At 39.3% G+C, this 23956-nt stretch overlaps 3 protein-coding genes across 3 annotated transcripts; 1 reads left to right on the plus strand and 2 right to left on the minus strand.

Moving 5' to 3' along the window:
* Positions 1-2763: 2763 nt before the first annotated feature.
* On the minus strand, positions 2764-5365 carry LOC122760310 (tetranectin-like). Its single transcript, XM_044015397.1, has 3 exons — positions 5171-5365; positions 4894-4992; positions 2764-3713 (listed from the first exon to the last, which is right to left on the minus strand). The coding sequence occupies exons 1-3, from the start codon at positions 5268-5270 to the stop codon at positions 3307-3309; spliced, it is 606 nt and encodes a 201-aa protein (XP_043871332.1). The 5' UTR covers positions 5271-5365; the 3' UTR covers positions 2764-3306.
* Positions 5366-6879: 1514 nt separating this feature from the next.
* Positions 6880-10020, minus strand: LOC122760311 (exosome complex component RRP42-like). The gene is made up of 8 exons (XM_044015398.1): positions 9918-10020; positions 9653-9754; positions 9401-9495; positions 8432-8597; positions 8208-8278; positions 7637-7760; positions 7385-7540; positions 6880-7041 (listed from the first exon to the last, which is right to left on the minus strand). Exons 1-8 carry the CDS (start codon positions 9972-9974, stop codon positions 6937-6939), a joined length of 876 nt encoding a protein of 291 aa, XP_043871333.1. The 5' UTR covers positions 9975-10020; the 3' UTR covers positions 6880-6936.
* A 794-nt stretch (positions 10021-10814) lies between these two features.
* LOC122760312 (palmitoyltransferase ZDHHC3-like) lies at positions 10815-22778 on the plus strand. Its single transcript, XM_044015399.1, has 7 exons — positions 10815-11178; positions 15353-15684; positions 16583-16707; positions 17346-17442; positions 17666-17747; positions 17882-18012; positions 20547-22778. The coding sequence occupies exons 2-7, from the start codon at positions 15382-15384 to the stop codon at positions 20703-20705; spliced, it is 897 nt and encodes a 298-aa protein (XP_043871334.1). The 5' UTR covers positions 10815-11178; positions 15353-15381; the 3' UTR covers positions 20706-22778.
* The last annotated feature ends 1178 nt before the right edge of the window (positions 22779-23956 follow it).

The following is a 23956-nucleotide window of genomic DNA, read 5'->3' on the forward strand; positions in this document are numbered from 1 at the left end:
TTTTATTTTTACTTCTTGTTGGAAGTTTGTATAAAAAAAAAGGGTAAAAGTATGTGGGGTATGTGGGATGGAATAGGGTTATAAAAGAGAATATGCAAACTAGAATTAGGAAATAAACTATATATATTTTTGTTTTACTAAGAGATGGGTGGTATTTTTGTGATGTGAATCTACTTAAAATACCTACTTGATCCTCCGTCTTATATCATAAGAAGCCCTACACAGAACGCAGGTAGTTTCATTCAATTCATGTCATTTGAGCTTTGCCTCATCACTCACAGTTAAACCCCTTTTCAGAGCCATCATTAGTTAACAGAAGACACATCAATCACACATAGTAAGATGCATGCGTGTGCACTTGAGATCAATGGTATGTTGTGTACAGCTGGTGGGTCAATAAGAGAGGGTTTGTGAAAAACAGGACAAGCACAGCGTGTTTGACCACAAAGGGACAGTCGAGGAATATTCTTTGACCCCATTCCTTCAGCACGCTGTACTTTATGATGCACCTGAATGCAGCAGACGTAAATCGAATCTGCACTTACGCATTCTTGGCATTTGGGTATGTGTCTTTGCCATGCTGAGAGAAACAAATGCCTCAGCCACATTTAATGCTGTTTTCCTGTTGGAAGAAATGAAATACTCACTCACTGGTTAGAGCAGCAGAGTGGAAATATTAAAGTGATATTTCAAATGAGGGAAAAAAAATACCCTTTTATTTTCTACATGTATTCCCTAAATGATCACATGAACAGCACTTATTCATTTGCACAATGAGCAAAGTCACGCTGACAATATTGTACCTAATAGGGTAATATTAAAAAATGTGGCATTTTCCTGGTAATTTGTGGGAAATTATATGGCGAGGCATTACGTCCAAGGCGTATAATGCATGTGTGAGAAATTGAATGGGGAAATTCACTTCAGAATCTCACTGAATTTCTTGTGTTCTATGAATATCCTCACCCACATTTGTTAACACGAGGTTTAGAAACAATTCATCCGTGTCTGACATGCAATTCTGACGAGCAGTTAACCAAACGTATAACATGTAAGACCTCTGATTTCCACCACTTTACATTTTCCTCGTAACATTTTATCTCCAGTCCATGTTTTTGATAATATTATGCCATGAATATGCATTAGTGACTGCTCTTAAACAGTTCTACTACTTTGTGACACCACCCCACAGCCTTTCTGCCCCCCCAACTCAATTTACAGTCAAACATTAGTTGGAGATCTGTCTCTGAGGAAATATCCATAGAAAGCCTATGCATATTTAGGTGTAAAAGCTTTTCCTATGTGAAGCCAAGGGAACCTTTCAGGCCAGAGAAATAACCCAATAACATTTTCTGGATGAAGCTTTTAGCATTGGCAATATGTGTGACTTCCATCTCAGCCCTGTTGTAAAAGTGTGATTTTATTTTATATTTAAAAACAGAATGTCCTGCCAGCAACATGGGTTGCCAAATTTGTGGATTTTTTTTTAATAGTTGAGTGAGTTAATTTACGAGTCGGTTAATTGTATTGTATATTTCATCACAAACAAACGTTGTACGTTAATGTCATTAATGACTGTTTGGTAGAATTTCCCAGTGAAGGTGCAGCTCAGAGGGTGTTTGAACCAGACTTAGCACAAAAAGTAAAGGGAAATTGTGTTTGGTTGATTATTTCTTTGTTGTAATAGTATTATTTCCAATGGTATAAGATGAGAAGTTTAGCTTAACTTAACTTTCAGGCATTTTAACTTCTTCTTCTGCTAATTGCATTAGTGCTTTGGTCAGTGTGCAGTAATATACATCATTAATCCATCTATAAATTGCAGGAACGTCTGTCTCTCGAAATCGATGGTCCGATTGATTTCAAACTTGACAGGTGTCTTGCCACGAGCACAAGTAAGTGCAGTGACAAGTTTGAATATATTGTTAAATATATCGGTAAAAGAAGCACACATTAGCTTTCGCCGCTCTACTGTAGCCATTCCCCCTCTCACTCACACAGCACTGTGGGCTACCTGAGAGTATAAACGGGAGTGCAAGATGTGTAGGTGATTATTATGTCCGACCTCAGCAGTAAAGACTCCCTCAATGCGATGTGCCTGCATTAAAATGAGTCAGCGGTTTTTGCTAAATGCAATGACAATTGACAATGGCAAATGACAATTCCGACTGCAAGGTGCCAAATTTAAATGAGCGATAATGGTCCCAAATTTAAGAACGTTTCAGAACCCCACATTTTTAAAGCCACTCATGCAGCCCATCTTTGACATATTCACCTAATCGGACATGCATGTGATGTTATTTGCCTCTCACCACAAAAATACAGAAATGCGCTCTAAATTAGTGCAAAAAAATGAAAAAAAATGACTCAGAAAAACCAACCATGACAATTAATTATTCCGAAAAACAGACCAAAAAAAAAATTACTCCGAAAAACAAACCAACATTTTTTTTTCAAGTGAATGCAATGCGCTTCCGTACAAAACGACAAAAGACAAGGATATTTTTTTTGTATTTTATTGATGCCCTCTTTCAGTTACATCAGGTTAGACCTTTATAGGAGACTACAAAACTAGCAAACTGAAATCATCTCTTTAAAGAATTCTCATTGAAGATAGAGGTTGGATTTTATTCAATTGCAAAATGTTATCGCTTTGACTTGATTGTAAAATACTCTACAGTAGTTATTTGTTTGTAAGGGATGCCTGAGCTTCAACCAGTGGTTCTCAACCAGTGTCATGGAGCTTTCAAGGTGTGGAGATCTAGTTTATCGTAGAGACATTGGTGCCATGAAGTTTGAATATCTAATAACTTCTATTTTTGGAAAAAATAGAAAAGAAATGGGTAATCTTTGAAATGACCTCAGACAAGTTCTCAGTCCTGGTCCTGGGGACTCACTGTCCTGCATGATTTAGATGTTTCTCTACTTGATTCAAACGGTCAGCTCATCAGTAAGCACAGCAGAAGCCTGATAAAGACCCATCAGGTGTGATGAAACGAAGAAACTTCTAAAACATGCAGGGCAGCAGTGGCTCCCCAGGACCAGGATTGAGAAACCCTGCCTTAGAGAATATGTTCTCTACTGCGACCACAAGGAATTCTGCAAATTACATATCGCCACATCATTTCTGTAAATGTAATACCTTCATTGCAACTGACTCTGACTTTTTGATCTGAATTGGGTCCAGATGCAGAACCGGTTGAGAACCACGGGCTGAAAAGCTCCTTTTGAAAGTAGCAGGCACTGCAGCAAGCATACAGACAAAGCAGCTATGACCATGCACAGTCTATCATGAGATAAATGGGATCAAACAATGTTGAACTGGCAGACGGTGGCCTTCTCCTCACGACAGTTCTCGTCAAACCACTTCCCACCCGCGGCCCCAGACAGGACGGCACAGTTTTGGGACTGGCCGCCATCCGGTTGGGGGGACCGGTGATTGGTGGTGTCCCAGTTTTTGTATGTGATGCTGGTGCCGCTCAGGTCCATCCAGTTTCCCTCAGTCGTCATGTCGTTGACACCCAGCCAGACCTGCTCGTCTGGGCCGATGCTCTGGCGGATGTAGTCTCTGAGCTGGTCGTTCTCATCGCTGGACGAGGGCGTGCCGAGGACGCCGCCCAGGGCGTTACAGTCTTCACTGGCAGTGTGATAGCGCTTCTTCAAAGGGTCGACTAAATAACACTTGCTGTGGATCTTTACGCCTTTCAAACAAACTACAGAGGGAGAGAAAAAAAGACACATAAAACTCAACTGTGATCCAGTTCCAGAATCACTTTAATGTCCTGTTATCCCCGCTTTGATATATGAACAAAAGTCAGGATATAAGCACGAAAACCTCATTGTCATTATGAAACTAAAAGGTGCTTTTCATCTTCTTTTTTTTTTGGGATTGCAAGAACAACCGGGAATCATTTCCAGTCCTGTACTTGAGATCAGACAAACTTGCCATGTGCCTTCCCCATTTCAAAGACGACCATCACACACATGGATCCCATCTGTGTTTACTTTTAATGGCTCAGACCAATTTGAAAATCTATTTTTGATGCCATGAACACTGTCGCTCGTGTGAGAGTACGAGAGATCAAACACTGCTTTAAATGGTTGAAAGACAATACAACCATTTTATGATTTAAATATTATAAAGGGTAATTTAGGGTGTGTCCACGTCCTTTCTTGTTGGGGTTAGGGTGAGACCAGATGTAAACAAATAGCACATGCTACAGTGTTTGCCACTTTATTTTGCAAATGGAATGATCTACCGCCTAGAGAATTCAACCATATAATAATTAACCTGTCAATTGCTTGACTCAAAACATGCAGAGAATAGGCTTCTATAGAACATAGATCATTATCATTTTCACTCATTAATTCAGTCCTTTCTGACTTTGCTCACTCTCTCTCTTTTTCTCTCAGGGTTCATCTGCAGAAAAAAGGCTCGGAAAGCAAACGGCACAGCCACAGGAGCAGATGGACCACCTCTTCTTGAGGGTGTGGATAAGAAATCAACTGGAGAAGGTTCTCGTAGCGGCTACGTTCACATTACGAGGCTGAAGTGATTGTTTTTTCCACAGACGTTACTCACATCAGAGTTTTTCTCAGGGCTTTGAGGACACAGAAATCCAATATGCAAAATCTGTCATTCCTAGATGTCCTAGAGTGGTTATAGATCTGATAGTTAAGGGTCATATGAGAGTCTCTGTGGCTTGTTTTGGCCAAACAACAGAATCAGATGCAAGTCACTTATAGTTATGAATGTGACCATCAAATGAAATCTCATCTGTATTGGAATTTGAGCTGTAATCTGAATAAAGCCCTAGATTTATAGTGAAAGACCTGAGACTGAGAAACCAATGTCAGCTGTCAGAATATAGAGCTATTTAATATGGGCTTTACCTGTCTGCAGGGCCTGCTGCTCCTTCAGAAGGTTGAGCTCGTCAACAATGTCGTTGATCTGTTTCTGCAGCTCCTCGATGGCAGTGTCCCGGGTCGCGTCTGAGTCCAAACAGCAGAGAACATTGACATCATGTGTATTCAAGTTGGAACAGTGCAGTTGTAGGTGCATGATTGTGAGGGGAAAACAATGGAGATGATTTCATTTGATATCAGCGTCTCAAATAATCCTGCCATTCCTCATACAGGCTGTGAAGTGACAGATGTTTTCCAGCTGTACCTTTTTTCAGTGGCTTCTTCTTCGGTGGAGTCTGCTGACACGACGCGCTCACGAGCAGCAGTGCTCCCAGCAGCACGCACCACCCTCCTTTGAACTCCATGGTCAGACCTGGTGAATGAGGCTGAAGCGACGTAGACGCCTGCAATTTATCTGCTTGCGCCTCACACCCTCCCTCTCATACGACACTACAGAGGGAAAGCACTGAAGTCCAAAACTGTCATTTACAGGAATAACAATCCATCCTCAGGAGCCTGAGAGGATGGTGTGTGTGTGTGTGTGTGTGTCTGTGTGTCATCTGGCTCCTGACACTTCACTTGGAGAAGCTGTGTTAACCAGAGCCAGGTGTGGAGAGCAGGTGGAGACTGGCAGACAGGAGCGAGACAGTGTGGAAACAGTTATGACATAACTTGGAGCAGAAATAAAGAAAAGAAAAAAACGAATCAACAAACACTGACTCGCCTGTTGCATAAAAGCCTTAATAACTTGGTGTCAGTTTATTTCTTGCCTTTAAAAGACTGGACTGTTGAGAGAACATGACTGAATAAGACGTTCTTTCCTAAAAGCTGGCCAAAAATGCTCTTACTTTATGTCTCGTTCGGAAAAAAATCGGAATATTTCTGGGTGCTTTTTGGCAGCAGTGAAGCACCGAAATGAAACATTCATTAACCAGCATCTGTGTAGTCTTTAATCAGAATCATCAATCATCAAATGTTTTGTTTCAAAGTGCAATGAGAGCTCTGAACATATGTAGGAATTTGTTTTGGACCCGTGTGCTCACGCAGTCTGCACACACACACACACACACACACACGCACACTCACAAACAACAGTCCCGGTGGAAACCATCCAGTCACATCTGGTCTCTCTGCGAGACTTTACAAATCCTCTACTGCCACGTGGCAAAGACAGAAGGTTACAGAGAGTCTGGACTTTTCCTGTGCAGAGATTCAGATTTGATCAACTCATCATTGGTGATTGAGGATGACAAATACAGAGATGCTCTGATGTGTTTTTATGCCTGCAATATATATATATGTGTAAACCTAATTTATAAATGACTTAGCACACCAACTTATTTATTGACTAATTCACAACTTTCTAGTCAAAACTTATAACTTGATACAATCTTCTGTCTCTACCTCTCCTTCCTCTCCCCTTCCCCTCCTCTGTCCCCCATTTTTCCTTTCACCCCAACCGGTCGAGGCAGATGGCTGCACATCTTTGAGTCTGGTTTGGTCAGTTTTTTCTCTCCATTGATGCCTAGTGTTTGCTCATTGTGTGAATTGTTGCGTTACATATTATTGTAATATGTACAGTGAGATATGTATGTTGTGATTTGGCGCTATACAAATTAAATTGAACTGAACTGAATTTAAAATACTAATGAAAAAATAACATATTAGTTACTATCTTTGTCTAAAGTGGTTAATCATCCATTTACTGCAGTAAATACCTTAAGTACCTTATAATGTCACTCTACGATGGCCCCTTGTATTTAAAGTACAAAAGAATAGTTCATATTGTGTATTACAAAATAGTAAAATAAAGTCTTGCCCTGAGGTCTAGCGCTGAAATGTTGCAAATCAATGCTAGTATTTTTCATGAGCCAAATCTCTGATAAAGACAAATAAAGTGATCATAGGAGTTGTTTCTTTTAACTCCATACAACACTATGCAAGTTGTTGCCATACAAAGACAAAATGTCTGTATATATATAAAAGGTTTTATTAGAAAACGATGTTTACATCTACATACACACGGTGCTTTTAACCCAAAAAGCCAACTTTCTGTCTCTTCTTTCCCAAACTCTCCTCCTGTTGCAGCAGTGCCATGAGTGGAGCATGAAGAGCTTTTCCAACCCGTTTACCTGCCTGGAAACAGAAAAACATACCGTTTTATTCAATAAATCAACACCGTAACATATTTTTACATAATGTGGGTTGATTTTCTAACACAACAGTACAGTGGCTACCCATCACATTTAACACTATAATAAGAGAGAAAACAAAGACTTAATTCAAGACAAACGTTTGATTTTCTTCATTATTTTACCGCCTACCGATTAATTTAGCCAATTATAAGCTCAAGGTCAACTCTCATAATGTAAACGTGACAATGACTGTGAGATAAAAAAATAAATTAAACCACCTTATGCTAATGTACCAGCTGTGATGAGAGGAGGCCAGATGGTTAAAGAGAAGGCACCGGACTCACCTCTGTCATTTCAAAGATGCTCTCTGGGTCCAGGCTGCCTCCGCCCACCTTCCTCGTGCAGGTGATGGTGCCCTTGTGCGTGACAGAGATGATGAGGCTCGCCACAGAGCACGCCTTCTCCTGCAGAGTCACGTCCACCACGTGTCTGTGGCCCACCTGTGGATACAGACAGCGTTTATGTATTCACTGCACGCGTGTGACGACGGACCTTTAGAATCTATTCACCTCCCGAGTGTAACAAAGTGAGCTCACCTTGCACAAGGTCACGATGCAGGGGACATTTTCTACATCGAGTCTCATGCAGTCGTACGGGTCGTCCGACAACTCAATTTCCTTTCCTCCTTCCTCGTCTGCCGATATGTGCACTCTGGGAATTCTGTTGGTCATGACGTCAGAGGAATGTTGAGAAGCGCATTCATCACAGGTTTCCATGATCAAATTCAAGCACTTTCAACGTCCATTTTCATGTTTTCCAGCACCTCACAGCTGGGATTAAATTTATATCAATACATTCAAACTAAAAAGTATTATTTCACTGTTTTATTGCAATAAATGAGGTGGTAGTGTGCTACAAACAAACAAAAATGTGTTTTACAAAAAGGCAAGGTCACACGAAAGCGTTTTATTCCTCGGGCTAATAAACATAGTATTGAGTCAATTAGCTATTCGTTTCAAGCATTTCAAGGATTACGAGCCCTGATTCATATTTCAGGTCGGGTTTTGCAGTGATAAAATAGAACAAAGCATCAGGATTAACAAAATAAATGATCATTAAAGAATTTACAGGACTATTAATAATAAAATAAAATGACACATAACTCACTTTGTATTGAAGAGCGCGGCCTTGATAGCTATAGAAATGGCATCATACAAGTTTCCATCACACTGCAGCAGCTGTGGAAGCATAAAGGTGTGATATGTTACTTTCCTCAACTCAAATAATCTGCTTGGATTTATTTCTCAAATAAAACATAAAGATGAGCCACATTATATCATACGAGTAGGAATAAACCGTGTCTTGTGACGTGGACGTATGATTGCACCCACCAGCACGTCCACGTAGAGCACCCAGCAGTGTTCTCCTGCACTGATGCACAGGCTCTTCAGGTCCACGCTGTGTTTGTTGTTGAAGACTTTGTAGAGAGTGTTACTCAGCTCCGTCCCCAGCTCCTCACCTCCTCTGCCTTCAAATTCAGGGGTTGCATTGGCTGAACTGGAGAGGACGGAAGAAGGACAATAAGATAATAAACATTAGCGGGAACAGAACACTGAGGTGGTGGGAAAAAAGTAAGTAAGACACAGAGTTGTCTCCACTCCAGACATGTGTGGTGCATATTTAATGTAACACATTATGACACTGTCTGACTTGGAAGGTTTGCACATCACTGTGAAACACGGGAAACAGACAACACAACTCTACCTCCTAGTGGTTGAAATGACTGAAACACTTACCAGCATTATTATAACACATATTAACACAAATTGTGATAAAAAAAGCATCTTTTAAAGAGTTAATTTTTATCACATATTTTTTGTCAACAGACCTTATAATCCAGTCAATTTGATACAGTATTTCTTACAATCAATTTGGACTGTGTTATTAAACAAAAGTCAGGATTTACTTGTTGCTTTCATGCTCTTTTAGCAAACAGTGTGGGTTCTAGTTTCCTCCCACAGTCCAAAAACATGCAATATGGGGATTAGGTAAATTGGACACTCTAAATTGACCATATGGGTGAGAGTGAATGGTTGTTTGTCTCTATATGTGGCCCTGTGATGCACCTGCCTTTTGCACTATGCCAGCTGAGATCAGCACAGTGCCCCCCACGACCGTCATGTGGAGGATAAAGTGGTAGAAGATGGATGGATGTTTCACCTCAGGTTAATACAGTCATGAAAACATAAGGAAAGTATTGACAAAATGACTTTACAAAAGCAAAATGTAAGGGGAATGCTCACATGACTAAACAGAAAAAAGTTTGCTCTTATTTTTCTCATGGTTCACATCATACTCACCAGTCAACAAAAAACTCCAGATATCCTTCATTTGGCACCATGGGTTTTGGTTTTCCAATGTCAGCCTTAATCCCAACTAGAACTGCTGTGTAACCCTGACAGAGATTACATGAGTCAGTAAAAAAGGCACAGAAAGAACAAAGGATAACTTTAACATTCTCGCACTGTTTTTATTTTTATTAATCCAGACTATGAGGCAAAATGTTGGACTTTAGCTGAAACACCATGCTATGCTATGTGTTTATGGTTTACCAGTGTGACTTTAGCAGATCCGTCCGTGTTGGACACCACATCAGTCTCTATCTCCACGTGTCTGTAGTCCTCGCAGCCTCTTCCGTCCACCCGCAAATCATCCTGAAGACAACAATCAACATGTCAACAACAACAACACAGGCTGCTAGAGAACAAGTGCTAACACAGCGAGCCCGTGTGGAGCACAAACCACTCACTGCCGTGTCATTTATCCAAATGATATACAGTTAGAACAGTGCGAGGACGATTAGAGGTGCAAACTTACCCGAATACCGTGTAAAATGTAGACTTTTTCAGCCTCGCTGACTTTTACTGTTGCCATACTGATGTGACAGAAACACTACAGGCATGTGTGAGCGTCGCTCTACTTCTACGTAATCAAAGAACGACAGAGGGAAAAATGAAAAGAAAAACACCACATCCGGTTTTCAAAGTAAAAGCTGCGGGTTTTTAAAACAATGAAAAGGTGAAAATGTAGTATTAATTAATAAATGAATGAATGAATGAATGAATGCCAGAGCAGATGCACTGTGCAAAATAAATAAACATTTGGGTGCAAGCATAGAAGTCAAGGAAGCAGCAGCCTACTCCAGTGTTTCAGTCATTAATCATATTGGCAGATCTTGGTATGTTTGCTGATATGCAAATATTTGTCTCAAACATTTAAAAATGTTAATATGAAAAAGTAGAATTGGGGGACTTTACTGAGTAGTTCACGACATAATTCAGTGAAACAACTTTTTTTTTAGTAATCAGAGTTGGTTGGAATTCAAAATCTTTCTTGTCTATAGGTTATGGGTAATGTGTTTTACCTCAAGCATCAGGCATACAAGTCATTTTAAGGGACAAAGGTCAACCAATATCATACATAATTGTGCCATCTTTTACAATCAGCATAAGTTAATTATTAATTATTCATGCAAATGTACACATGTTTGTTCTCAGGATGTAATGTAATATTTTTAATCACCCTGGTGTTACCCATACCATTTGCGGTATGTTTTATATTTTTTGTTTGCTATTATTTCTGTTGTAGTTTTTTCATGGTCACACATTGTGTATTACGACATGAAAATTGATTTAAAACATGTTTTATTGTAGAAATCGTGACGGCTCAGCCTGAGAGAAAGTGCTGCCTGGCAGACTCAGCGCAGGGCAGCTATGTTTCTGAGGAGCCAGTAGGGAGACTTCCTGGTTGGCTCTGCGGGGTTCTGTTGTCCCACCGCCCGCAGACCTTTCTGAACCTGAGGCCTTCACCAAGGCTCAGTCCGCGGCTGTAGTCGAAGACGAACAAAACGTCAACGACCCTCTCGTCCAAACCAAGGCGGTGGGGAGAGAGCGGGAGCCAAGCCGCGGAGAGCAGCAGCTGCGCGGCCGGGGAGCAGTGAGGCTAGCTGGTGCTGAGCTATCAGGCGGAGCCGCGGTGGAGACTCCCACTCTCAGTTTGCTCTGCTTTAACCGCACGAAGCCTCCAAACTACGCCAAGAGTTCAGGAAACTTTTGTAGACAAACCTGGAGACTGTGAGGTAGGTTTTTATTTTTTATACAAAATGAACTGTAGAGCTCCCACTCTTTATTTATGACACTGTTGAGTTTAGTGCTGTGAGGTAACAACTGGAAATCCAGATATCCTAGTGTAGCTGCCACAGTCACTTCCTGCACAGTTATATTGCTTCAGTACTTTCTGGAAGTCAGTCTGATATCGATCACTATTTAAAAGGCTTTGAATAGTGACACAAATTCGTCCTTATTCTGGTAGCAGTTGAAGCTTTTCCCAAAAGTGTATAAACACTTACATTTGACTGTTCCTGTTAAATCCGTTAATTTGTGAGTCCACAAAATGAAGTTTAAACAGTTTCCAATTATGTCCCTGTCAAAGTAAATCATATACAATGCTAGTCATTTCCATTATCAATGAATCTATAGGTTACAGTCATTTGCCCAATGAAACATTTGTGTCTTAAAAGAAGCATGGAGTTAAATGTGTATTTTTACACCATTCACATTTTGATAATACAGTACTTTTACTGAATATTGATTTCCACTCTGCTAGTGGGCATAGATGTCCTGAGCACAACTGTATCAGTATTTACCAGAGCTTATGTTTTTATTACATGTCAAAATTGAGAGCTTTTTGATTTAAAAAGTTTAAATGTGGGACATTTAACTTGAAACTGTACAGTAAAAGTGTCTGCTGCCCAGTATGTCATAGATGTCACACCTAGTCAGTCTATATGTGACCTCACTGTACCTGCACAATAATGACTTAAAATTAGGGAGGGGACGATACTACTTTTTTGTGTGAAACTCAACCCTGTTTCGTCGCAGTCTGTTTTCTAATGTTTCTAAGAATTGATTCATATTATGTGGACCTTTATTTACGTTAACTCTGTCAACAGCACCTTAATGCTGAGTCAGTTCACACACGTAAATCTCTGACTGTGTACCAAATATTGCTGTAATAAACAGCCCAATCATGACTCGGCTAAACTGCTTTGCTGATTTTTATTTACATTTTTCAGTCTGTAAAGAGTGATGCATGTGACACATATGATTTTTGAATTATAATGGATTTTACATTTTTATCTGTCTGATATCTGATCCAGTGATTTTGACCAGTATCAGACTGATAATGACCAATACACATTCAATTTAGTTTTTCAAAGTTTTCAATACTTCTATCTCACATTCACTTATATTTGTATTTGGGATCATCACAGAAACACAGAGCTCACACTGTTCTGCAGGTATACATACTCTGTATGCTCACATGATGACTTAAAACCATTAGAATCTGTCGTGCTCATGACTCTTCCACTAATGACAATATCTCTAAAACTGACAAATGGAAAATTTTGGTCATTTTATTACATGCCAAATTTTAGCTATTTATTTATTTATTTATTTATTTAAAACGTGCGAATGTGGGACTTTTAACTTGAAATTTCTCTAAAGCTGTGCACTATAAATGTCATATTTCCAGTATGTTAGTGGTCCTGTTAGATGTCCTGAGAACAACTCAGCCTGGAGTTAGATGTGTATTTTGTTTTTACAGCTTTCACATTTTAATAACATCTGTTGTTTTTTGTATTTACTTAAATTTGAGTGTCACAGATTTCATTAAACTCAATTTAATTTGGAAAATATGATGAGCTAAAAATTGCAAATGCTTAAAAACCTTTATTCAGGATTGGCTATAACACCTAATATGTTTTTGCAGTATCATAATAATAGTAATAATAATAATGTTGTCCCTGGACGCCTGGATTTACTGTAACATACCATCATAGAGTGATATGATGTCACACATTTTTAATATTCTAATAGTAACGTAGTAGTGTCATTGATTTAATATCTGATTGTACCATACATTTGTTGTCAGCACAGTTTAAACTTGGCATTTAGATTTCTCAGCACTGCAGGGGTATCATGTTTTCATTCACTCTCAGCTGTTGGGTTTGTCTTTGTTTCTGCATAAATAAAGACGGGCTGTTCTGTGAAGAGTCCCTGCTACAAGTCTGTCAGTTGGTGCTTTCATTGTAAACACAGTCATTCACTGAGAGAAGTCAATAGGCTGTAAAAGGAACCATTCATTGATTTTTACAGCTGTTAATGAACTCTGGTTTTGCAGTCAGTTTCATCCCAGGTCTTTCATGACCATACATGTTTCTGTCTTGTCGCTCAGATTATCTGCATTTTTACTTTGGTGGCTTTGTTTAAATGCAGTGAACTGTGAATGAAGTAAGGGATCCCCCCCTCCCTGGAACCAGTTTGACTTGAAGTGTCTCTGCTCCCACCAACCTCACGAATGAGCGATTAAATAAAACCTGTTTAACAAGGATTTCGTCCAAGAATGTGTAGTAGTTTTTGGCCGATGAATGAAGGGCAGGCCATTTTAAGTTTTACTGTGCTGACGACACAAGTTGCTAGTTTAATGACTGGAGCCCAAACATGACCTTTTGTGTTTGACTCCTGCTGAGTGATGTGGACCGCACTTACGTTTGAGAAGTGAAGCCCAGGAAGTACATGAAAGTAGCAGTTAGCCACCAGCGGGGCAACTCAATGATAAAAGCATAACATAAATTAATATATTTTGAAATATTATTTATTTCAGGAGTTAATGATCTTTATCACTAGTTTCAGTGATAACACACCAAACAGATCTGAATCAGTTTCGGTCAGTCATGCTGATTAAGGTACTAGGAATGACCTTTTTTTAAGACCCTTGTTTCACTGTTATGTTTTGAGCTGGGTTGATGGAATAGTTCAAGTCAGTGATTCCAAAAGACTGGGTCGGGACCCACAGATGGGTCGCAGAAGAGTTTTTTGGGTCCCCAAACAAATTTGCAGAATTTTCCCATCCTGTGTATTTGAGATTTCTATGTAAATGTTTAAAAATTGTAGTAGATGTTGCAGACATTGCTGTGAATTAGTCACTTCATTGAGCAAAAATGTGCTCTTGTCGTGATTTATATTGCAATTAGGGTCACAATATTTTAGCTTTAAAAAGTGGATCCCCAAATAGCTCTGGTTTAAATCTTAAGTCAAGATTTGTTTGTCTTTCTTGATTTAATTTTTTTTATATAAGTCTGATTCACAATCACATGATTTACTGTAATACTGTGTCCAGTTATAGACCCATTGTCTCGTGCTCATTGTGTAAGTCCTGGCAGGTTGTCCTGGTGAATGTTCTCCTCCTGTTCCTGCAGTGAAATAAAAGCTGCATAATGTGCTTTTATTATTGTTACGAAATACTGGTTAAATCTTGACAGAAAAAAAGCACAATTGCTTTATCTCTTCAATAGAAAGTGGAACTCACTGGCTGAGATGAAGTGAGAGGGTTTTTTCAGGTCTGAAGTGGTAACGCGGGCACAGAGCTGGTGTCTGTGAGTCTGTGAGTGATCCGCTGAAATGAACCATGAGACGTATTTGTTTAACTCAGACACGACTTTGATTGATTTTCCTCCCGCATGTGCCGCATCGTTGTCATTCTCATTACATTCCTGCCCTTAGGGGGAGCGTGTGCCCCTGCCAGGAGCATTCACCAAGGACTAATTGACATAAAAGTGAGATTAGTCTGTCACTCAGTGAAGCCACGTGGTTTGATTGAATCCTCTGCAATGTCCAAACCATTTGAGTTCGCTTACCACTCGCTCTGATTTGGGTGAGAAAGTGGGAGCAGAATTCTGTTTTATCTTCCTGTAATATTGAATCATATTGATCATAATCTGACATTTTTTGTCATTTGACTTGTTTTTAAGCCTTTACTACAGAAATATACAAAAAATGTGGTTTATTATAATTCCAACAACCTCTTTTTTCTGATGTGAGAGGAATGTGCATGGGTTTTTGCAGCCTGTTGGAATGAGACCAGCCAGTGTCTGTTCCTCCTTTAGTTAATGGTTCCTCTACTTCAATTTGCTGATTCACTGTGTCTTATTAGTCTCTACTTCCTTTTTATTGCTGGAGATTGTAGTTAACTCATATGACTATTTACACTAACTAGTAGAACTGCACCTGTGGGACACTTACTGCAGGGAGAGCTATAATTAAGCTGTAGCTTGATTTAAGGTATTTCTCAGACAGAAACTCCCAAACATCGTTGTTGCAGCTTCTAGACTGTGATGATTAGCTGTTTTGTGTTACCTCCTAATATATAGTAATTGTTCCTCTCCATCCTCTCCTCATCTCTTCTCACAGCATGTGGTTGGAGCCACAGGTCTTGTAGAATGAAGAGCCCGGCTCACCGCACCAGGGACATCGAGCGGCAAGCTGGCTACCTGAAGCCCGAGCACTGTGCCCCGCCCCCGCCCCGCAACAGCTCCGACACCATGTGGTTCATCCGCGACAGCTGCGGGATCGTGTGCGGCATCATCACCTGGCTCCTGGTCTTCTACGCCGAGTTTGTGGTGCTGTTTGTGATGCTGCTGCCGGCCAAGAACGTGGCCTACAGCCTCTTCAACGGGCTGATCTTCGGGAGCCTCGGCTTCCTCGCCCTCGCCTCTCACGCCAGGGCCATGTGCACAGACCCGGTCAGTCAAATCTCAGTGGTTTATTTTGTCAGCGGTTGAACTAACCACCGCCTCTAAACGCTCCAAATTCAGCTCCATGGATGACGACTAGTCACTCCATAAGAAAAAAACTATACAGGAGTTTTATTCCTGTAATTTCTCAATCATAAGAACGTTGTGGCCTATTTTAAGGTCTGAAAATCTGACATTTGAAAAAAATAACATTTGAACATTTAATTATTAGGTGTCTTCATAACTAAGGCACAAAACATAGCAGCTCTGTAAATTATTCATAATTAAAAATGCACATGAATGTGACGCTCGTCATTATTTTAAGCTTCATTACAATACAGCAAATCTAAAACTTTTTAATTTGTTTATTTTTAAGACCTCACGTCTCACCCGGATTACCTTCATTGATAATGAATATATCATCAGTTTTAATCAAGCCCTTAATCCAGTGACATACATTTGAAGCTTCTTTCATGATTGAAACAAGATTTCCAATTGCTTAAGCTTCTTAAATGTGAATATTTTCTTAATTTCTTTGCTCTGGATAACAAAGAAATCTTTAAAAATTAATAATTTCGGTTTGCGGACAAAACAAGACATTTGAGAACATCATCATTTCCAGGTTTGACAAAAACCGATCAACACTTTTTAAAGTTTTCTGATATTTTATGGACAAATCGTTCAAAATAATCGACAGATTAATCGATTATGAATATAATCGTAGTTGCAGCTCTAATTTAATTTAACTTAATCATCTTGTTGCACTCAACAAGTGAAACAATCTCTGAGTTTTGCTGTTACCGCACACAAGTTAATCTGAGTCAAAGTAGTCCGTTGACAATTCATGTGGAAGAAACCCCAATGACGTGTCTTTTCAAAGTGTCTCGTCTCTTCCCTTCTCTCCCAGGGAGCTGTGCCTAAAGGAAACGCTACTAAAGAATTCATTGAAAGCCTGCAGCTCAAACCGGGACAGGTGGTTTACAAATGTCCCAAGTGCTGCAGCATCAAGCCTGACAGAGCTCATCACTGCAGGTACAACGCTCTCTGTGTAGAATGTGTGGTTACATCGTAGGGAAATCACTGCTAAACCTTATTGTTCTGCTGCTGTAGTCACCTCACAGAGGAGAGTCCTAGTGCGAGTCTCCCACAGGGGATTTCTGTCCTCGTCCTTGTCCCTGCCCCCTCCCTATTTTTTTTTTTTTTAGCAGAAGCTGTGCAGCATTTCCTTGTAGACTCTGCAGCTTGATAATGAGGAGTTCCCTCTGTGCATGCTCTGTGGTTTCTTGGGATCTGGAGGCATGGAAAGTGCAAAAACACAGCAGAGTAATTGAATTGTAACACCAGGGAGATTTTCTTTTATTTGATATCATGAGTCATCCTTGCCTGTGGTTCAGATAATGCATTTTTCTCAAATGACTCACTAACCGTAGTGTGTTAACACCCAGGTTGGCAGTTTTTTTTTTAAAAAAAAGAAAAAAAGTATTGAAAAAGAATTGTAAAAAAAATGTATTTCCTGTTACAGTTCTACATATACACACACAAATATAGACCGGTTCCAGCCAGTATGAAATTATGTGAAGCACACTAAAAGCCCCATGTGCACTCAATTCCGTGTAACTCATATTTAAATTCCGGTTTGTTGTTTTGATGATGAACCTGTGTATCCACAGTGTGTGTAAACGCTGCATCAAAAAGATGGACCACCACTGTCCCTGGGTGAACAACTGTGTGGGAGAGAACAACCAGAAATACTTTGTCCTCTTCACAGTGAGTCTTTAATCATCATGTAACGACACCAACGATGACGCCTCTGTCTCTCTTTGTCTTGTGCTCTCCTCTTACTTTCTAAATCTCACTTTATTATAGTAGTGCATGTATTTTGAACTTAATTACAACCATTTTTCTATTTTTCTCTATTCATTATTGAGTAAGTGATAAACAGTTTTTCCCTCTTTGTCATAAAAATGTTGTCTTTGATTGTGTTTTTCAGATGTACATTGCACTAATATCACTCCACGCTCTAGTTTTGGTCGCGTTACATTTTGTGTTCTGCTTTGAAGAAGACTGGACAAGTGAGTAATGCAGTGTGGAAGTGACGGTTTAATTTCCAGACTTCCTATATATGTGAATGAACGAGTGTCTGGGGGTAGATATTGTGCAAAAAAAAGTCTAAAAATGGACACTCTCTCTCTCTTGCCGTCATCAGAGTGCAGTAACTTCTCTCCACCAGCAACTGTCATCCTCCTCATCCTCCTCTGTTTTGAAGGTCTCCTCTTTTTAATCTTCACCGCAGTCATGTTTGGAACTCAGGTTCACTCCATCTGCACCGATGAAACGGTGAGTGAAACAAGCGGTTATCGCAACACTGGAAATGTTGTCACTGTCGATGATGAAAGTGGATTTTTCATGAAAATGCTTTTACAGCAGAGACACAATGTCAAAGGGTGATTTTCTTTTTCCATGTTTTAACATATTTAACTCAATAGAATGGGCTTTGTCAACAATTTGACATTAAAAATATAAAAAATATTCAAATATTCAACAAATATTTTATTTGTAATATTCATTACAAATAAAATTCATCATTATTATTATTATTATTATTTATTATTAAATAAGCACATTTTCTCTATTCAACCTTATGAATCTTTCTCTTTCCGCAACTCTTTAAGCTTTAAACAAACAAGTTTAAGCTCCTGGACAAAACAAGCTTTCCTCTTGACTGTACTTAAGTCTTCTTTTTCTTTTTCTTCAGTAAAATATTTGAGCATCAGCTCATTATCACGAGCTGCTGACTCCATCTGCAAAGCATTTTCATCTTTTTTTAAATTTCTGATCATTATTTATTTGCTTAATCACATCGTGATGGAGTGATGAGGAGTCGTCAGCTATTTTGTGGCCGACCGTTGATGTGCAAAAGCCATTGAGGTGTAGACCATCATTTATTTACACACAGTGTTCCTGCCTGCTCAGCAAACTTTACATAGTGCGTACTTTACAAAGTACATAGTGCACAGTAGGAATCTTTGTGTCTGCGGCGTATTACGATGCTTTTCTATTATACAGTTCTTGCACTGCTCGGTTTTGGTTTCAGGGATGTCATTTTCCATTACCTCATAGGACCTCCTCAAGGTGGACGGGCTCGTCGTAGCACGGCTGCACAAAACCGCCTCGTTTTATACGCGACACAAACTAGTGACGACCACAGCAGTTGTTTTCGCTGAAACTGAATCACTAGAATCAGTTCATTAAAAAGATAAGTTCAGCACTCACTGAACCGTCTGCTTTCAGCAATGCTGTCACTAAATACACCAGACTCCTCTGTTAAATACTGAGATTTTAAACCTTTTCTTTCTAAATTTAGGAGATTAACGCGTCTTTTTAACTGATCTAAAGTTCGGCATTGTTCGGTTTGATTCTTGTGTCGGACGTCGCGCTCATGACTCTTCTAGTGACGACACTCGCGGCTCAGCTTGCTTGGACGATTGGCTTTCAAGCATCTCTTCTACATTCTCCTACTGTGTTTATGGAAGTTACTTAAATCTGAACAGTAAAGTAAAATGTGCTGCACAGGCTCTAACACAGTGTGCTGCAACTGCACTGCACTGAAGTAGTGAAGTGAGAAGTGATCCCTGACTTTAAATGACTCAACAGGCTATACCTAACAACTGTTGACTGTGTCTCAGTGACGGAGGTTAAAGTTTCTAAATTCATAGTCACTGTGTAGATGTGTGGTGTGTGTTCACTTACAGTCTCCAGGGAGTTTGAGATACATACTGTATCCACTCAACCCACCCATGAGGATGAGTCACAGACATAATATTCACCACAAACATCTATTTCTGTCCATTTTAATCTAATGGAGGCTGCTACTATCAGTGTGTGAGTGTGTGTGTGTGTGTGTGATTGTGTTACTCATCAGGAAATGCTGGGAACAACCTGACTTACCGGTAATTAAAAATGTCAACATGCCTCTTTTACAATTTTATTTTTCTGATGTATTTCCAGAAAAATATTTTACTATAGATTCTAATTATAGGTGGTGCATTTTCTCTTTTCTCTCTCAACATTTTTTTTATCACCAGCCTCCACTAATGTATACAGCCGTAGCCCAGACGGGCGGGGACAAGAAGCAATATATCCTGTCAAAGTACTGAATGACCGAGCATTTTCAGCAGTAGAATTCACTTGTGAAACTTGTCATAGTCCAAACTGTTTGCAGTGCAGTGTTGCTGTTGCCAGGTGACACAAGATCTAACCACAAGAGTCGTGTGGAGCTGGTGATCTTAATTATCATTGAGTGAAATCATTTTGACAATGATCTGAATGGTTGGTTATATTTTAAAAGTTACACACAACAGTTTTAACTTTGTGCATAAAGTCTAGGGCTGCAACTCACAATTATTTTCATAATCGATTCATCTGTCAGTAATCGCTTGGAAAATCAATGTTTTTCAAACCTGGAAATGCTGATCTTCTCAGATGTCTTGTTTTTGTCCACAAACAAAAATGATTCAGTTTGAATGATTTCTTGAAATGAAAAAAATCAGAAAACTTACTGGAAAAAATGACCAAAATTGTCAAAAAAAAGATTCATAGAGTAATTGTTTCAGCCCTGATCAAGTCAGCAAATCCTTAAAACATTGACTCACAATGACATAAAACTGTCTTAAATAACATTCTCTCTGTAGAGCATCATTATACACCACCTGTAGTCTCTGCGTGCTATTATTTCGTGTTGCATTAAATTTTAATGACGCAGGTTTATCCTCTCAGCTGATGTACATTCAGTTCGCATCGGTTTTCCATATGTAACAGGATTGGAGACGATGTCTTTGTCTGTCTCCTCATGTCTGTCACATCTCCTGCAGGGCATAGAGCAGCTGAAAAAGGAGGAGAGACGTTGGGCCAAAAGGTCTAAATGGATGAACATGAAGGTGGTGTTTGGACACCCGTTCTCTGTCACCTGGCTGAGCCCGTTTGCAACACCCGACCACGGCAAAGCAGACATCTACCAGTATATAGTGTGAAACTCAGCTGTGGACCTCAAAGAGCATGAACTTATCTCTACTACATATACACGTTCTTTCATTTATTGATATTTCAGGGTATTCTGTCTGAAGATATTATAACAGTTTTCTAAATATTGTCACCTTTTACATTTTATGTTTCTGTTCCTCTTGGTGCTGACTGAGATTAATAAGGTATAACTCAAACTAAGCAGCGACAGCTAAACAAGAGGCACTTAATACGAGTCGGTGGAACGACACCGGAGTGAAGAGGCGGTTTCTGCCTCCTCCTGAGGATCCTGCATCATTTCCCGCTTCCAATATTTATCCATGTGAACTGAAGTCCAGGATGGTTTCGCACTGAGCTGCACAGTCAAGGCCACTTGTGTGTGTTTTGTCCCCCCCCCAACATCATCCTGATCCTGTCTCATCTTGTGTCTTTGATAATCGTCTTTTTACTTCATGCGGAGGAGGAGCCTGCCTTAGAGCGTTACATCGATGAACTGTCTGCTGTTTGTTCAAGACATTTACATTCTTTTTGCCTTAATGTGTCAGTCAGGGTGAGGCAGATTCTCTTTGGTTAATCATTTTTTTTATATGACCCTGTGGTGTGGTTTTTTTTTTTTTGAAGCCAGATGACCGTGGATTTCCGGACACATTCCCATTCAAGTAAATGGGGATAGTTTGACTTTTGGAACCCTATTTTGTATCAACAGTAAATGTACGTCATCTGCAGTAATCCCCGCCCACCTGGAGGAAAACACAAATGATATGGAAGAGCAATAGGAGAAAATGTTGTTTTTTTTGTGGTCAAAGGCTGTCATATGGAGAGTAGCATTAGCATCATAACACCTGTGGTTACTAATGGTGGTTTAATATTCCAGCAAACACCTGTGGATCAGCGTCAGAAATCCAATCACTGGCCAGTTCATGTGTTTCAAATGATGCCATAAGTTACTACGATAAGACGTCACGCTGCACATGGTGCAAGCACTTTACATGGTGCAACGTAATCGACGGTTCATAAGCGGTAAAAGTGACCCAGTGTTTCACAGGTTGAACGCGTTTAATGTGAAACAGCACAGCGTGAACTGTCCTCGTCCATGTGAAATTTAAATTTTCCATCCATTACTTGGTTCACGGAGAGACAATTGGAGTGGAAGAACAGTGGTTTGTGGCTTAGTCACAGATCTGATGGTGTCACCGTTTGTCTCATTTAAACTGCACGTTTCTTGGAAATCAAAATTTTTTTTTCTCCATCAAACTTTTCTCAATATTTGGCATCATTTTTAATCAAGTTTTCCACCTCAGCTTAAGAGTGAAAACAGAAAGAAGTGGATGGAAATGCATTTATTGAGTTGGATGTCAGTTAATAACAGATTGTAGTTTTATTTTTCGGACAATCTTACGGATCATATGTCCGTTTTGTTTTAAATAATAAGAAGCAGCACTGGCAACACGTCTGTGCAGTAAATGTAGACGCACTCTTCCTTTATCACAGACACCAGCACAGATAGAAAGTCAGAAAGTGAAGCAATATACCGTACATTGACTCTTTGAATACAATGATTGCTCTCGTTAAGTGAAATTGTTTGTTATTGATTACAGATTTGAGCCTGAGAAAGTGTTAAACAACATTAATTAACACTACTTCATTTACTTTCACACTGAAAAAAAAAGGCCTTTACCCAGATGTGTTTAAAAGCCTTAAACTCACAGTATGTGTCATGCTGTTCAAGATGATGGAAGGAGTCAGTGGAACCAAGTCTACGTGGTGCCAAACTGAATGCTCAATGCAGGACGGCAGTGAAGTGACCCATTTTCATTTGTAGAGCATGAATTGAATTTTCTTAGGCTTTTAAAATTCACTGGAGTTTTTAAACATGTAAATGTAATGTGTGGATGCGACAGTCGCAGTCCAGTTTACATACAAGAAACACCAGCTTTCTTCTTTCTTCTTATGTGTGTGTGTGTGTGCGCGGTAGCGTAAGAAAACTGCTTCTGTGGACCACGTTCTATTTGATTTTCTTTTGTTCTTTTTGACTGTGGTACATTTCAGAGGGGAATGAAATAAAACTATGTGATCATTTTATAGTTTTATTGATATTTCATTGACTCTTTGTAACTATTTGTGGCAGATAAAGTTTTGCTTGGTGAGAATTTAGGAGTTTGTCGTCTACTACCGCTTCATCCTCCACATGAGGGTCGCTGGTGCCAGTCTCAGCTGACAAACAACCATCTACTCTCACACTCAGTCAATTTAGAAGATCCATTTATTCAATAAATAAATGGATATATTTGATATTTGATGTGTTAAAATAAAAACAAAGGTAATTGGAGTGAGTTTGGTCCAACAACAGCTATCCATTAAACATTTAAAGTAGATTTAGACTTCCATTATGCATTTTTAAAAATGCGTTACTGTAATTTTGCGACAGTTTGTTATTGAACAAATGCCAACGGTTTCTTAAATCTGAGAAGTTGCTCGTCAAAGTCAATATGTGGGTATTTATTATGGTAATTTAGAAGAATCATCGTCTTTGTGGTCTGAGAGGAGAGAATTGGAAAAAAAGCCTGTACATAAGTTTCCATTTTTAGGCCTGTTTTTAAACATTGAGACAAAAACTCACAAATGTCATTTCAAATATGTTTTATACTGTTCTAATTTCAAAAAATGTACCATGCAAAATCTGTGTTCATGTAGAAATCCAGTGGGGGGTTTTTCTCAGTAAAACCTCTAAATCGTTAATACACTATTTTAACATGCAGTAGATTGTAAATACCTGCCAGATATTGAAAGTTATTCTGGAAAAATGGGCAAATGCACTTATTTACAGGACATTTTCTGGTCCTTTTATGGTTAAAATAAGCAAATTTGGAGGCTTCTGTGTTCGGAATAAAACGCTTAAATTACAAACAGCAATGTTTTTGCATGGACTAAATGTGTAAAAAGTAAAAGTACACGTTAAGTATGGAAAACGAAATCATGAATCAAAGAAATTATAATGAACAGGTCGCAAAGTAAATTTAGGAGTGAGCCTATTATGTATCATGTGAATCTAAAAGGCCTTTTTATTCTCCTGATTTGTTTTCCACTTTGTATTTAAAGGGAGATGATGCTCATCATCACGCTCAAGGCCAACATTACATCCAGCTCCACTCAAGGAAACACTCTCTTTATTAGCTGTTACTGTGTTTGAATGCAAAAAAAGAGACATTGAGCTTAATAGGAAAACTTAATAGGAAAACACAGACCTTCAAATCTAACTCTA

This window comes from Solea senegalensis, unplaced genomic scaffold (genome assembly GCF_019176455.1).
Source record: "Solea senegalensis isolate Sse05_10M unplaced genomic scaffold, IFAPA_SoseM_1 scf7180000013388, whole genome shotgun sequence".
In the NCBI taxonomy this organism is placed as follows: Eukaryota; Metazoa; Chordata; class Actinopteri; order Pleuronectiformes; family Soleidae; genus Solea; species Solea senegalensis.

Coding starts and splice junctions, on each gene's coding strand:
- LOC122760312 (XM_044015399.1), top strand. CDS start 15,382: ATGAAGAGCCCGGCTCACCGCACCAGGGACATCGAGCGGCAAGCTGGC. Junction 16,708..17,345: donor GACAGAGCTCATCACTGCAG/GTACAACGCTCT, acceptor GTGTATCCACAG/TGTGTGTAAACGCTGCATCA. Junction 17,443..17,665: donor AATACTTTGTCCTCTTCACA/GTGAGTCTTTAA, acceptor TGTGTTTTTCAG/ATGTACATTGCACTAATATC.
- LOC122760310 (XM_044015397.1), bottom strand. CDS start 5,270: ATGGAGTTCAAAGGAGGGTGGTGCGTGCTGCTGGGAGCACTGCTGCTC. Junction 4,993..5,170: donor GAAGAAGCCACTGAAAAAAG/GTACAGCTGGAA, acceptor GTTTGGACTCAG/ACGCGACCCGGGACACTGCC. Junction 3,714..4,893: donor GCAGCAGGCCCTGCAGACAG/GTAAAGCCCATA, acceptor CTCCCTCTGTAG/TTTGTTTGAAAGGCGTAAAG.
- LOC122760311 (XM_044015398.1), bottom strand. CDS start 9,974: ATGGCAACAGTAAAAGTCAGCGAGGCTGAAAAAGTCTACATTTTACAC. Junction 8,598..9,400: donor CTGGAGTTTTTTGTTGACTG/GTGAGTATGATG, acceptor CGTCCTCTCCAG/TTCAGCCAATGCAACCCCTG. Junction 7,761..8,207: donor GCCGCGCTCTTCAATACAAA/GTGAGTTATGTG, acceptor CATGACCAACAG/AATTCCCAGAGTGCACATAT.